The 16,012-nt window shown below is 30.3% G+C and overlaps 1 protein-coding gene across 1 annotated transcript; it reads left to right on the top strand.

The window, feature by feature from the left end:
* Positions 1 to 11,775: 11,775 nt before the first annotated feature.
* LOC123890248 (ACT domain-containing protein ACR4-like) lies at positions 11,776 to 15,065 on the top strand. Its single transcript, XM_045939812.1, has 7 exons — positions 11,776 to 12,112; positions 12,206 to 12,251; positions 12,351 to 12,465; positions 12,584 to 12,651; positions 13,267 to 13,869; positions 14,147 to 14,251; positions 14,476 to 15,065. Exons 1-7 carry the CDS (start codon positions 12,039 to 12,041, stop codon positions 14,818 to 14,820), a joined length of 1,356 nt encoding a protein of 451 aa, XP_045795768.1. The 5' UTR covers positions 11,776 to 12,038; the 3' UTR covers positions 14,821 to 15,065.
* The last annotated feature ends 947 nt before the right edge of the window (positions 15,066 to 16,012 follow it).

The following is a 16,012-nucleotide window of genomic DNA, read 5'->3' as shown; positions in this document are numbered from 1 at the left end:
AAGGTGAACAGGTAGAGTGGGACCCACTATTTATTAAAGTTTGATAACTCACTATTTTGACTGTGTAAATACATGTTTGGTTTCACTTCAAAATTTAATTTTACATAGGCAAATACTAAATAGTGCCCCCGGACACTCTTTAAGCCCTTAAATAGTAAGCTTTTTATAGAATTTTTATGGGAATGCGTAAAGTCAATGCATTGAAAATTGTAGTGTTTAACTTTTTGAATAAAAAATTTCTTTAAATAGAATGTTTAAAGAGTGCCCCGGGGACACTCGTTAGCAGGACCCTTTTACATATAGGAGTAGAATTTTAAATATGTTTTGTTTAACTATAGTCTTGAGCTCTTGGCCTACTTGTTTCTTCACAATTTTAAGTAATGAAATTTTTTCAACATGCATATTGTTATTTTTCGGTTTTTCGCAGCTCTCTTTAAAACGTTTCACGGTACTACTTAAATTTGTGCAAGGTAGACTATCAACCGTAAAGTCTTTAGGATAAAACAGCCAATTCAATATAATACCGTCATCTACTGCACTATAGTAAACAGACAGAAAAACACCTCCGATGGTTCAAGGAACCAGTCTAATATTGATATACGAATATCAATTCGAAATGGCAACAACTTTCTGAAACAACAAGAAATAATAATGTTTGATTTGAAGTAAGAAATTTTGTGCGAGAGAGAAGAAAGATGATTTCAAATTGCAGAAAATCAGAGCGTTAAAAAAATTGTGATAACTGAAAAGTATTTATAGAATAAGTAGGCAACTGAAGTGGGAGGAAAATCAGGCCAGCACATCAAAACGTGGCCTGTATTTTCAGGCACTCAGTTGTTGACTGAGTTCGATTAGTAACGGATATAATTTTCGTTCAGAACTTGGTCGCGTGCAAAAAAAAAATGTGCGAAATTGCAAACGGCACACATATAGAAAATAATTAATAATTATTATTTTGTGTTGTTGTATTAAAAAATTAATATATCACCAAGCCCAAGTCCAGCCCTATCCGAGCCGGTCAGACGGCAACGCACGCTTGTGATATTCTAGGTACGCCTTGGGGCTTACCTCAAGTAGTGACCCGTTTACAAAACTAGGTACCCCTTAGGGCGTACCCCAAGTAGTGACCTTCTAGTATATAAACACTACTAAAGTGAGTGTCCTAACCAATGTGAGACTCAATGTGAACTTTTTCAAATTCACTCACACTCTAGTTCAACACTTGTGTTTATTTCATACCAAGTTCTTGTACAAGTTGTTAACTTGTTCCAACACATATTTTTAGCCAACATCAACAATCATATAAGAATCCATCTCTGCTTCACAGAGAATTTGAACTCTGATATCATTTATTCAAAAGTACTAGAAAAAACATGTCAATATGTATTTTAAAATTGCAAACTGACTAGTACATATATTAATTGAATAAAAAGCACGGTGGTACATAATTCTAATATTAATAAACAAGTTCCGAAACTGATTTTTTTCTAATTAGAGACCATATCAAATGAGAAGGTTGTTTATTGTGAGAGAATAGAGGAATTATTACTAAATTTGACACTAAATTATTGACACTAAATTTGATTTGGATCCTCAGCGGCGACAACCTTCGTCACAATATCGAATTCACTATTCACTAGTCACACTCTAACCACTTCATTCTTCTTCTCCCTCCATTGTATATTCTGCTCGCATACACTTCAGTTTTATGATACATCATCATAAAATTGGTTATTCCTATTATTGAATGGTTAATTTTTGGAATGTTAACAAATCAATTTGATTTGTGATTAATCATCTTTCTCATTCTCCTAAAGGGATCCTCCTCTCTTCGTTCTCTTTGTAAAATATATGGTGGTAGCATACATCAGAACCAATTCAACTGTCGTTTAGTGATGACTAGCTTCTATCACAGAACTTGTAGAATATATAAAGTGGATTATTTCCTTCCAACCAAATTTTTCATATAAAAAAAGTTAGATATCTCTATTTGTCATTTGATAAAGTGACTTGTATATTTTGGGATTGACAATCTCATATAATATTTTATCTTATATTTTTTATAGAAAAATAAGAAAATTAAGTGTACATAACTATCATCTAATTGTTATCTTCTTCATTTCTTTCTTCTTATAATCACGTTGCTGATGGATGAAATAAAAGAAAGATTCTTTGGTGTACTCATTTTACACTACATACGATTTTATGGGGACCGAATCAAATTAAAACACCACTTTAGACGGAATTTTGCAGCCCCATCCTATTTATAAGCTTTTCATTTTAATATTATTATATATTAAAAAAGAGGGAAAATTGAGTAGGCCTATTAATTAGCTAAGAAACTTTTAAAATACCAAATTCACAAACAACCAAATTTATTGAAATAAAGGTGAGTTCCCAAAACTTAATTTAAGTGGTTGAATTGACACATCAAAAGGGAATTGAGACAAAATTTTGGAAGATCAAATCCTAAATACTACAATTATAATTGACTCACAACTACTAGTAATAATATTTTAAAGTTTTGAGGGTATAATTTAGTTGACAAGATTTTATAAGGACGTTTGATATATTTAGAATTTTTTTTATCTCCAATAACTAATCATTTCACTAATAATAATTATAGGATAATCACACACGAATAAAAAATAAACATGCAATAAGTTGTGCCGCTAATTCTTTTTGAATAACAAAATCAATTATCTTAAAAATAACATTCATAGCTCTAGGTGACACAACATTGTTATTCATGTAATCTTTTGAATTTTTTGCAGAAAACTCACAACCTCTGGTGTTAGAAAGCAAAAAGTGTCAAATGCAAATGATATAAAAACATGTTGATTGTCAAAACATGATTTTTCATGTTAGGCTACTTTACTTGAAGATACTTTGAAGACTGTCTGGCTCACAGTAAAATCTCAACTTCAATCCAACAAATAGTGAAACATCGGTCAAATATGATTTCCACATACCTATCCAAGTGGTGAAACTCTTTTAGAATGCAAATTGAAATAATTAACAATATCTCCATCTATTGAGATTTAATATGTTTGAGTTTAGCAGTTAGATTATTTGAAGAAAAAAAAAATCCTAAACATCAAGTTTGGACTAGTTGTAATTATTTTTAGTAATTATTTCTAGTTATTTTAAGCATTAATGAATTAGAATAGTACCATATTAGGTAACTATAGTTGTCTCCTTTGGGTCTAGGGATAACAAATGAATGTATGTGATAGAAATAGGATCATACCTAGGGGGACAAGAAAAGCATTATCCACACACACTCCCCCATCTCTTGTTGGATACTACTACAAGCTAGGGCTAGCACAAACACCTTAATGGCTACACATGACCACATGCCATATGAATCCAGTACTATGGTACCAACACATTATCAACCATATATATACAATTTGTCTTTTAGTCTCGTGCTTTATCTTGTACAGTAAAAATCAAATTTCATTACATTAGTATGCTCAACAGCTAAAACTTACATGCACAAAATTTCTACACTACAATGTTTGGTATGTACTATGCAGAATCCAGATATTTTTAGTTTTTTTAGGTAGTTTTCACAGTAAGTGTCCATCCCACAGTTTGACCGCTTAATTTGTTTTGAGAGTCAGTTTTGACATCAAATAGTTTCAACTCCCTCCTAATTGTAGTTGCGGGAATCGAACTATAGTCTTTCATACCAAGTTTAATAATGTCAATTATCACTGAACCAACTAACCAATGATATGATGATATTTTAAGTTTTAGTTTCATGATAAAATTGAACACAAATTAATATGTTTTAGTGGCCAAAAAATATTTAGAGGGAGGAGAAGTATCATATAATCATATTAAGTCTGACTTGTCTCTTTCTTCCTTTTTATCCACCGGTGAGAAGTAATTTTGAGTCATTGGCTCTAATTTTTAAATTTCTCACCTTTTATTTAAATAAATAATTTTGACATAAAAAGTCATATAACTATATATTTTATTGATAATTATTTAAAAAAATTATATGTAATAACCCGTTGTTCCAATTCAACCCAACTCACTCACCACCGGTTGGGTCGGGTCGAGTTTAAAATAAAAAATACGGATTTCACATCCAATCCAACCCACTTAACATTAATCGGGTTAGATAACGAATTTGACTAAAATCGTCCCATACCTTATCAATTTGAATATGACTATTTTTTATGTTAATTATAAAAATAATTTTTTTTATTATTGATGTTATTTACAATTCTAATATAGAATTTTTTTTTTGAAAATAATTAAATTGCGTGTTCTTTTTATTATGGGTCAATTTTCAATATTTGAACATGACCTCCAATTTGATTGGGCCGACCCCAAATGTCACCAACATGATATTGAGAGAGTTAACAACATAACTTTCATCTAGAAAAATAATCTAAGTTCGATTCTTATAGTCGCCTATTTGAGAGATAGCTCATCTCTGTCCAAAAACTTAGTTATCTCACTGCTGACTGATGATTAATTTCATACCGAGTTCAAAAATCATAATTACAGTGAGTTCAAAATAAAGTACTTACTAACAATAAATTGATTCTAGCAATAAGAAACTTTAACTCTTCTAAACAAGTGATTAGAGATTTGATCTTACTTTTTTGGGCATTAACTCTCTGATTTTCAGGGGGAAAAACCTTCGGTAATCCATTGTTCAAACTTGAATTCTCCCAAATAACTTGTCTTAAGAGAAGCTCATTAATCACTTAGTCTTATCGCCTATGTTGTGAATTCTTCTAAAATCACACCAATGAAAAACTTGGCGTGTAGAGCAAATTGATCAAGCAACCAAAATAAAAGCGGATAGAGATAATAGAAATAATTCAAACAAAAATAACCAAGCGAATGAGAAAGAGAAAACAAGAATAACACAATCGTTTGTTTCCCCAGTTCGGTCCAAATTGACCTACTGGGGGAGAGAGCATCAACTCTCTGTTCCACTAATCAAATAAAGTAACCTCACACAAAGAAATTCCCAACAAAGGGTTACAAGAATTAACCTTGAAACCTAACTATACCGTTTTTCCCAATATCTTCCCGTGGCCAAGAGATCCAATTTGATAGTGTTTATTATCAAGGTGAATCAAGGATGATTCGCCCAACCCCTTGAATTATACCAAGAGAAATTTCCTTTTGTTTCTCTCTAAAACCTTAGTCTTTGCGGTGGCAAATCCTAATCCTTTTTTCTTTTGATCTTAGTTTTCTATGAATAAAACAACTTATATTTATAGAAAAATATATGCCTAAATAATAAAAATAAACCAGCTTTAAAATAAAACAGAATTCAAGTCGGATATCTATCAAAAACTAATTTTTCCAAAAGACCATCAATATGCAAAATTTAGGTCCACGCGCTGCACCCCGCACAGGTGGCATAACCAAAACCAAGAAAATGCAAAACAATTGCGCCCTGTTCCAAATGTATTGTGCCCCGTGCCGGATGTATTGCGCCTCGCGCAAGTTACAACATGTGCCCAGAATTTTCTGACTTCCGTAACCGAGATTTTAAACATATATTTTTGGGTTGAATTCGGCTAATATCTATACTAGTATGATGGTAAAAATAAGAAATAATAAAGCCAAAAAGTAAAATAAAAGTACTGTACTATAGATGACGCAAGAGTGACACTCTTTAATACAAAATTTTGATGATGATATTATAGTTAATGGACGCACGCATTTAGCGTGGATGCCAACTCACTTCTTAAGGTTTGTAGATACCATAATACCATACCACTAATTCATTCATTCAGAATCTGTTTATAGAAAAACCAATACGTATGAATCCATTATGAATGTGAAATTGTCAACTCATTCTTTAATGATTTGTGAGAAAGTGACACTATAAAAAACACACACACACACACACACACACACACTAGAATATTCATATGTTTCTTTCATCCCAACTACACACGATATAAGGCTTAGTTTATCTTTACTTTTTTTTTTGTGAGACAATATTTTTATTTTAAGCAAGCAAAGTTAAGCACGCCACTAATTAGATGATGTATGAAATATTATATATATTATATACTCCTATGTTGGAGTGATAGGAGTCCTATGTACATTGACAGGATAAAAGTGATCAATCTAATACATAAGTTACAAATTTTTTATCTAATGATTATTTAGAGGACATTCTTTAAACACTTTAAATAATAAATTTTTATAAAAGAATTATGAAAATGTGTGAAGTTAATCATACAATAATATTTAATTTTTTGAATAAATAATTTATTTAAATGAAATATTTAAAGAGTACCTTAGAGACACTTGTTAGCATTTTCCTAATTTTTTTGTTGGATTCTTCATATGTGATTAAAGCCTAATAATTCGTATTTTTTTTAATTGAGAGTTGAGTCACAAAGGGGCTACCTATAAATTGGCTTAAAATACTCCGTTGGGTACCGATAAATGAGTGAAGATGCCAAAAAGAAAATGGCTACTAACTATTGAGTCAATGTCAATAAAATAAATTCGTCATGAATGTCGACTTTTAAAAAGCGTGACAATATTATGAACACTCTTTACTTATTAAACTAATCTTTTGAATTGGAATGAAGCATAATGAAAATTGTATATAATTATTTATGTTTTCTGTTGTAAACCTTAATTTTTTTTTTTTGTTATAATGTAAACCTTAAAATTTAACTTTATATTATCAAATAACATGAATCTCATGAATTAATACTCATTTTTATGTGGGACTGAAAATGAATATACTCTGTATTTGTGTTGGGGACAAGAGAAACAAGTAGACCTCATTCCACACATCTCTATAATTTAATGAATGAATGCATTGATTCAGAGTCGACACCAGTTATAATTTTTTTTTTAAAAAAATTAAATGTATTGCCCGCGCGCAACTGCAGAAACTAATTTCCTTTAGGTAATTGAAATTCATTTAGGGGTTGATCTTTCACAACAAATGTTTCTCCATATACACCAGACGGAGATCGAATCCAAAACTAAATGATTAAAAGACCCAAATATATATTACTTGTGCCACATTATGTTCGTACCAGTTATAATTCTTTAGTGGTTTCTATTGCCAACCCATAATTCACTAGCTGTATATATATATATATATATATATATATATATATATATATATATATATATATATATAAACATGCACTATGATGCCAACTCATTATATTCAAAAGACATGTCGCAAAACATTTGGATATTTTCACCTCCAACCGCTTAACATAATATTTTTTTTCCTTGTTTATAATTTACTTTCCAAAAATATTAAAGGTTAATTAAAACACTAGTGTGTGTTTAGTTTCTCACTTGTTATCACAGACTCACGTTTCTTATACTTTTCGATATTTCTTCCGTCTCAAAATATAAATAAAAGTATGTCAAAGAAACTTGATGTATTTGGTTAAAAATTTGGACCAAATACATCCACTTTTATTGACCAATTTTTGCTTATATTTTGGGACGGATGGAGTACCTTTTATTGTTAATTTTAAAAACGACAAATGAATTAACATAAGATAAAAACAAGCATGTTTTATTTTTTTATCTTAACTTATCGTAAATGAAAAATGTTTTATTTATAATAAAAAAAGCATGTTTTATTTTACTTTTGGGTATATAATGAGCTATTAAGAAAACCATATATACTCTTAGTCAAAAAACAAAAGCACATACTCTTTTTTTTATTATTATATTGTTTTTGAGCAATACACTATTTTATTCTAATGAGTTTTTCTTTTGGCTACAAAGGAGTTTTTTTAATTGATAATTACTGTTTTTATTGATAAATTTAATGACTTCCATAACACTGTTGTTTGTTTGACTCACTAGTCAAGATGTTTTTAAAAAATCGGAATTGCTTTCATTCAACCAATTACTTCCTAGTTTACATATTTGACCCAATTAATTACGGTTGAATAGTAGTATTCTTTTTGTTTATGTAATTTAAATATGTAAAATGCTAAACAGTGCATCCGGGACACTCTTTAAGCATCTTAAATAATAAATTTTTGTTAAATTTGAGAAATTCTTAGGTGAGTCATCACCTAAGCATTAATGATTAAACACAACCAATCACATAATTACAACTCATAATATATTAAATAATTACAAATAATTAATAGAGAAACAATTAAAATCAAATCTCTATAAATAAGGAAATAAAAAAAAGTTATAAAAAAACATGTGTTGTGCACTTTATTAATTTTTTTTCTTTCTAATTGTTCTTTTTTTTTTCTTCTAAGCTCTCTCTTTTTGTTTTTAATATCCATGTTTCAATTATTTTTACGTGAACACTTCGATGATTAATACATTGTCATGTTAAGTATAATGTCTTATCATATTTTGATACTATGACTTATATTTACATAATTTATATTTCAAAGAATTTTCCGTATGGAATAGCGGTGTCCAATAAATAATAATACAAATTCGGTACTAATAAAGAATATACCTTATTTTTATTCATTATTATTTTTGTACTTTTAAAAAATTTAGGGACTGTCCAAAACTCCAAACTAATGAATTTGTTGGATAAAAAAAGAGTGAATAATTGATAAACAAACTTAGTAAAATTAACGGTTGAATTATCTTATTAATATAGTGCCATAAAAAATATTTAATTTTAGTCAAAAATTTTTTTTAATTATTTTCAAGTAAGTAAAAAAATAAAAAGAAAGCTTAGTATGTAAAGAAGAAAAAAAAATGAGCGTGGAAATAAATTATAAAGTGCACATGTATGTTTTTTTTTTCCCTTATTTATAGAGATTTAGCTTTTGTTAATTTTTTTTTTGGTTATAGAGATTTGATTTTATTAATTACTACACTATTAATTATATGTAATTATTTAATGAGTTGTAATTATGTGATTGGTTGTGCCTAATCATTAATGCTTAGGTGATGACTCACCTAAGAATTTCTCGTTAATTTTTTATGAAAATGTGTGAAGTCAATGCATTGGAAATTGAAATGTTTCACTTTTTGGATAATTTATTTCTTTAAATAGAATGCTTAAAGAGTGTTCCGGGGCACTGTTTAGCAAAACCCTTTAAATATTATGTCACCTTGGAGTTTAATTTAGTTGGAAGAAATATCATATTCCCTCCGTCCCAAATTACAAGGGAAAAAAGCTCATTTTTTGTCCTAAATTATAAGAGAAAAAATCATTTTCAAAAATGTTTTTTCCCTTTTTCATAAGATTAAATGCAAATTGCATTTAATTTCTTCTCACTCATTTTCTCAATAAACAACAACCAATAAAAATTATTTTTACATCTTCCTATGCAATTTATTCGAAGGAAAACCCACAAAAATATACTTCGAATTCTCATGTCTTACTTTTTCTTAATAAGTGTGATTTTTTTATTTTCCCTTATAATTTGGAAGAGAGAGAGTATTTTATAGAGTCTTGTTAACGAGCGTCTTTGAGTCACTTTTTAAGCATTCTATTTAAATAAATTATTTATTCAAAATGTCAAGCATTCTAATTTTTAATGTGTTGACTTGACACATTTCTATAAATATTTTACAAAATCTTTGTTTTTAAAAAGCTAATTTAGCTCACTCACATGTCTCAAACCAATAGAACCAGACCAACCCAAGTGGGTTTATATTTCACAAAATCTTACTCCATCCGTACCAAATTATAAGTCACATTGAGAAAAAAAAAACTTATACCAAATTATAAGTCACTTTACTTTACCAATGAAACATTTAATGTTATTTTTCCTATTATACCCTTAACTATTTATTACTATTTCTTCTTTCAATTCTTCTATTTACTCTTTCTCTTTTCCATACAACATTAGTTATATTTTTTAACATGTGTCATTAGAGCACACATTAGCAAAGTCCATATTTTAAAAATTGAATTACACATTAAACCAACATGATCTTCATTGCATAATTCAATTTTTTTTTTTTTTACTTAACCATTCACTTTTAGTGAAAGAATCATAACTTAAAATTAAATTGGAAGGTAAAAAAATTTAATTAAAAATTATTTATACAAAAATTCAAAATCAGGCTAACACGCATAAAGTAACTATGTAAATTGCAGTCCCATAAATATAGCTCAAATGATAGTTATCAAAGACATTATTGGAGTGGTTGAGATTCGAACCCAGATTCCACACATCTACTTAAGATGAAAACTATGTAAATTGCATGAATGGGACAAAATCGCAAAAAATTACTCAAATAATCGCCCAATTTACAATGATAATTCATATTTCATGTTTTAATAAGTTGAACTGTCCGATTTGATTATTTTTCAAAGTATATTTATACATTGACTATAAATGAATAATATACATATGGACATCAAATCATAGTTCATTTATATTGAAATTTCCATCTCCAACAAAAAGCTTAACCTTATCCAAAATTATGCTTATAAAGAAAAAACCTTATCCAAAATTATTATGCAAATATTGTAAAAAATAATATTACAACATGTATTTTTAGTGAAATCTAATTATGTATTGTATGTTTAAAACTTTTATACTACTACAGTAACAAAAAACCGATAACGTTATCCCACTAAATGAAGTCGGTTATATGATTAAATGATAACGTTATACAGTAGTAAGTTTTATGTAAAATGTTAATAATTAAATAAATACATTGAATTCATCAAACAATAAATTGGTCTAAGTAGTAAAAATTATAAAAATTTGATATTTTGAAAATACTCTTCGAAATAAATCAAACAAGATCTTATATGATAATATTTACATTTATATATTTTTAGAAAAATACGGTCAAAACAAGACATATAAATAGTGCATTCAGTCAAAGTGGTTCTTATAAAATGAGACGGAGGTAGTAAATAAATACATTGAATTCATCAAACAATGAATTGATCTAAGTAGTAATGGTTTTTGTCTCCTTAAACATGTGGTTAGAGATTCGATTACTGATTCATGCGTATAGAGAAAATTCAGTTGGAAGGGAAGAATCCAGAAAAATAAAATACATTGAACTCAAGTAGTTAATGAGCTCTCATTATAACGAATCACTTGGTAAAACTCAAGCTTAATTTACGAATAATTTTTTATTAGACTTTATTTATCTTGCAGTCGAAATTAGATTATCAAAATTCGTGTAGGAACCATAAAGTTAATAAAAAAATGTTATATATAATTATTATTAACCTATAAAATAAACTTGTGTGTTTTACCAAAAAAAAAAATAATAATAAACTTGTGTGGAAAAAACTTTATAAAATAAATTATACAATAATTAAAATTCCGTCAAAAAAATAAAAAATAATATAATTAAAATGATTATATTAGTCCCCGTGAGCTTAGCTCAGTTGGTAGGGACATCGCACTATATGTGCAGGAGCCCGGGTTCGAACCCGAGACACTCCACTTATATTCAGCTTTAAGGTGAATTTTATAACCACTAAACTACTTGACAAAAAAAAAAAGATTATATTAACTTTTATTTTTTATATAGCTAAGTTATTAGACGGGAGTGATTAATAAACTCTTTTTAGGACGAATTATTCGAGAAATCCAAACTCACTCAATTAGTAATAAGAACAATTCTCAACGAATCTCTTCTCATTTCGCAATCAAACTTTAAATTATGATAGCTCTATTGTTTTGGCAGAGTGGTTTTAGCTCGCTCCCGATTGCAGTTTCAGAGAATCGAACAGTAGTCATCTCTACCAAATTAAGCGTCAATCATCATTGAACCAACTAATGACTCGTTTTATATGTGAAATATTTAATTATTATTATTATAATTGAATTGAATGAGAATGTTGTTATATTGTTGTGTTTGCTGCTGAGTGAGGGACTCTTGGTCCTGCTTAGGAGCCACCCTACCCTTCCCTCTCCCTCCTTATATCTCTCTCTCTCACCAATTCTATCACCCAACCAAATTCCAAAACCCCAAAATTACACAAATCCCAATTTCAAAGGAAACTGTAACATAACAACTCACACCCCCCCATAAAAAACACACACTCTGACTCTACCCTCTGTTCTTGTTCTGTTCTCTCTGTTTTGTTTTCAACCATGGACTTTTGGACTTCTTCTCTCCCTCTTGATGATGAATTTGAAAAGCTTGTAATTCGAATGAATCCTCCAAGGTTAATCCAAAACACATCTTCATTTTCATTTTCATGATTGTGTTTTTATTGTTATGAAACTGAGTTGAATTTCATGTTTTTTTGTTGTTACAGAGTTACTGTGGATAATACTTCAAGCAGAACAACCACTTTGATAAAGGTTTGAAATTTAAACCTTTTAAGGTTTTTATATTTGATTAATTTCAAAAGGGTCATTTTATTTTCTCAAATTTTGTTGATATTGATATGAATTGTGTAGGTTGATAGTGCAAATAAACGTGGTAGTTTGTTGGAAGTTGTTCAAGTTCTTACTGATATGAATCTCATTGTTAGAAGAGCTTATATTTCATCTGATGGTGGATGGTTTATGGATGGTTAGATGATTATTAATTCTTAATTTCTCATCAAATTATTAATCATCATTTTTTTGTTATTTGTTAAAAATGTTTATTTTTCTAATCATGTTTATTTTTTGTTGTTGATAATTTTCAGTTTTTCATGTTACTGATCAAAATGGGAAAAAGTGTCTTCAAGAAGATGTTGCTGATAGAATTCAACAGGTAATAGATCTGAATCATTAATCTGATGTTAGTTTTTTGTTTGACATTTGTTATGATTGTAATTTCGGAGTGGAATTAAGATTTTTTCCGTACTTTATCGACGTATAAAGTGTATCCAATCATGAGTCATCATTATGATAGTTTCCGTGCTTCTCGGTCCGCAACTGTGGCCGCATTAATGCGGTCTTCGAGATCTCCGCAATGGTATAGCAACTACCATTGCAGCCGCATCGATTGCATTTGTCTGTATTTTGCTATAATATAAAGGTTCACAGCACAAACGCGATCACAATTTAAAATCACGGTCGCAATTTATAATGCTAGTATAATGTCTTTGTGCTGCTCAATTTTTCAATTTTCACAATATATGGACTTTTTTTTTGAAAACTCGGTATCTGGCCTATGACTCGACTAATCTGCTATATGAACTTGAATATCTACTATTCGAACCTTTAGTCATTTTCCTTTGAATTGAATAACTTGTTTCTTGATCTGCATATACTTTATCTTTCAATAAATTTATGATTTTTGTTTATGTCATTCATTTCAGTCTATGGATGGAACCATCTGAATAATTATTTGTGCTAACAACACTCTTTGGTTTGCTTGTTCCAGTCGCTGGGACCAAGAGTCCGTAGTTTCCGATCAGTGAGAAGGTCGGTTGGAGTTCAAGCTGCATTAGAACATACAACAATCGAGTTAACAGGACGTGATAGACCAGGACTGCTTTCAGAAGTTTTTGCTATTCTTGCTGACCTCAAATGCAATGTGGTAGCGGCTGAAGTCTGGACACACAATTCAAGAATGGCGTCGGTCGTTTACATCACCGATGACGAAACAGGATTGCCGATCGACAATCCAGACCGTCTTGCCAAGATTAAGCATCTTCTGCTTTATGTGCTGAGAGGAGACATTGACAAGAAGAATGCCAACACCGCGGTTTCGTTTTGTTCGACTCATAAGGAAAGGAGGCTGCATCAGTTGATGTATGCTGATCGCGATTATGATATTTCTGATGGAGATTATTCTTGCTCAACAACTGACAGAAATAAGCTCAATGTAACTGTTGATGATTGCACTGATAAGGGATATACTGTTGTGAACTTGAGGTGTCCGGATCGACCGAAGTTACTATTCGATACTGTTTGCACACTAACTGACATGCAGTATGTTGTGTACCATGGAACTGTCATTGCTGAAGGACCAGAAGCATATCAGGTTTTTCCATCAACTCAAATCCGCTAATTCTAAATATAACAATAATTACGGAACAACTTTAACTTTATTTCTAAAACTCATATTTTTAGCTTTAATTTTAAAAAGTAGCTTTTACTACCAAATAAGCCGGAAAAAACGGAGTCTACTTCGACTGTATTTAATTTTATTTGGCTGTAAAGCCGATTCTTACGCTCCTTTCTATCAGCTTATTTGTGATTGCTATTGGAATGAATGCATCATTTAACTTATCATTGAATTTCATTAAATTGTTTTACAGGAATATTACATTAGGCATGTGGATGGATATCCTATCAGTTCTGAAGCAGAAAGGCAAAGAGTGATTCATTGCTTGGAGGCTGCTGTTCGGAGGCGAACTTCTGAGGTATTTCCTCCGTTCCAAGTTAATAATTGGTTTAGCTAAAGTAACAAAATTCTAAATTAAATGTCGCCTTTTCAATTTTGTCCTCATTAGTTATATATTGCGACACGTAGTTTTTATTTTATTGATACGAAGAGAGTACTGCACTTAACTACAATACAACTGAGTTTTTTTTCAATCTGTTTTTTATACTGACACTGCTAACTTGTATTTGATATTTGAAATAGGGAATAAAGCTTGAACTTAGTGGAGAAGACAGATTTGGCCTTTTGTCCGATGTAACTCGCATCTTTAGAGAAAACGGCCTTTCAGTCTGCCGCGCTGAGGTCACAACAAGAGGTTCCCAAGCCATGAATGTTTTCTATGTGACTGATGTGTCTGGAAATCCGGTTAAGAGTGAAACAATTGAGGCGGTTCGAAAAGAGATCGGGTTGACTATACTGCGTGTAAAAGACGAACCATGCTCGAAATCTCCGTCCAGGGAAAGTGGAAAATTCTCTTTACGTGATCTCGTTCGATCGAGGTCCGAGAGGTTTCTTTACAATTTAGGTTTAATGAAGTCTTCTTCTTGAAGTATTCATAATGCTTTGATTGTGAATAGTAGCATTTAGTTTCAAACTAGAATCAGTCTACTGCTTTGAAACCTCACTGCAGTGTTTTATGGTTTGATCTTTCTAGATTTGGTTTCATTTTCAGTTGGATTCACTCATTCAGATGTTAGATTGTAGAGTTTTATCTAGACATGTTTCACATGAAATATGAAACATGGGATTCTGAATGAAAAGAAAAATAATAATAATAATTGCAATTTTGCAAATGTTGGTAATTAGACTATATGTTCTAAGAAAAATCTTCGAATGGCAGAATTTTGAACGTCTTGTCGCGATCTTTTGTCTATATGGTTAAAATAACGTTATCTTCTTTCAAACTAGGGAATGGTTTGGTTCTTTTGTTCCAAGCCAACAAGAAAATTTTACATTCTTATGGTTCGCAGTTTACTGATAAGTTGTACTCTTCAAAATTTAAGCACGATTGATAGAAAAGTATTGCAGTCTCACATAATATTACGTGTCCTTTATTTGCGTTTTATCGTATATTTTTTCTTTTGAAATGGACTGTTGCTCTAACAGTTGGATCATCCAATCCATAATATTGGCTGTGAATGCTACAGTCACAATTACGGTTCTAAATTGCAGTTACAATGACGTTTCGAACCTTGATGTTGCAACAAAACTAGGGTTAAATATGGTCAACAAATTTGTTATTGCAGTTGTAATGTCATTGCAGAAATATCTAAAACTTTTATACTGCGACCACAATTGCGGTTGTAGACAATTTTTTTTTGAAAGACACATAATGTTAAAAACATGGCATGTTATTTTTGAAGTTCACTACAACAACAATTGACCTATGTTAAACAGTATAGGGACATTACATTAGGAAACAGCTGGAAAGAGAAGGGTAGTCATGTGGTACCCTGATCCTGATGTACCATTATCACGTGTCCATTGCCTTATGTAAGAACTCATGTAGAATCTTCAATACAGTTCTTGTTTGATTGTGATGTTACTTAAAGCTACCACACTTTGGTTCAGAGGAAGACTATACTTTTTTTTGGGGACAAATGTGTGTGGAAAACTGTGCAACTTCAACTAATTACAATCACTCATTTTAGTAGAAAAAGTTAATATATAATCCAAAGTGGCTGTGCCTGTACTTAGTGCATATAATTAGGGTTCGATCTCATACAATTGCAATTAAGAG

This window comes from Trifolium pratense, linkage group LG6, assembly GCF_020283565.1.
Source record: "Trifolium pratense cultivar HEN17-A07 linkage group LG6, ARS_RC_1.1, whole genome shotgun sequence".
Lineage (NCBI taxonomy): Eukaryota > Viridiplantae > Streptophyta > Magnoliopsida > Fabales > Fabaceae > Trifolium > Trifolium pratense.
The sequence above is the reverse complement of the archived record's forward strand: the minus strand, read 5'-3'. Positions and strand labels throughout refer to the sequence as shown.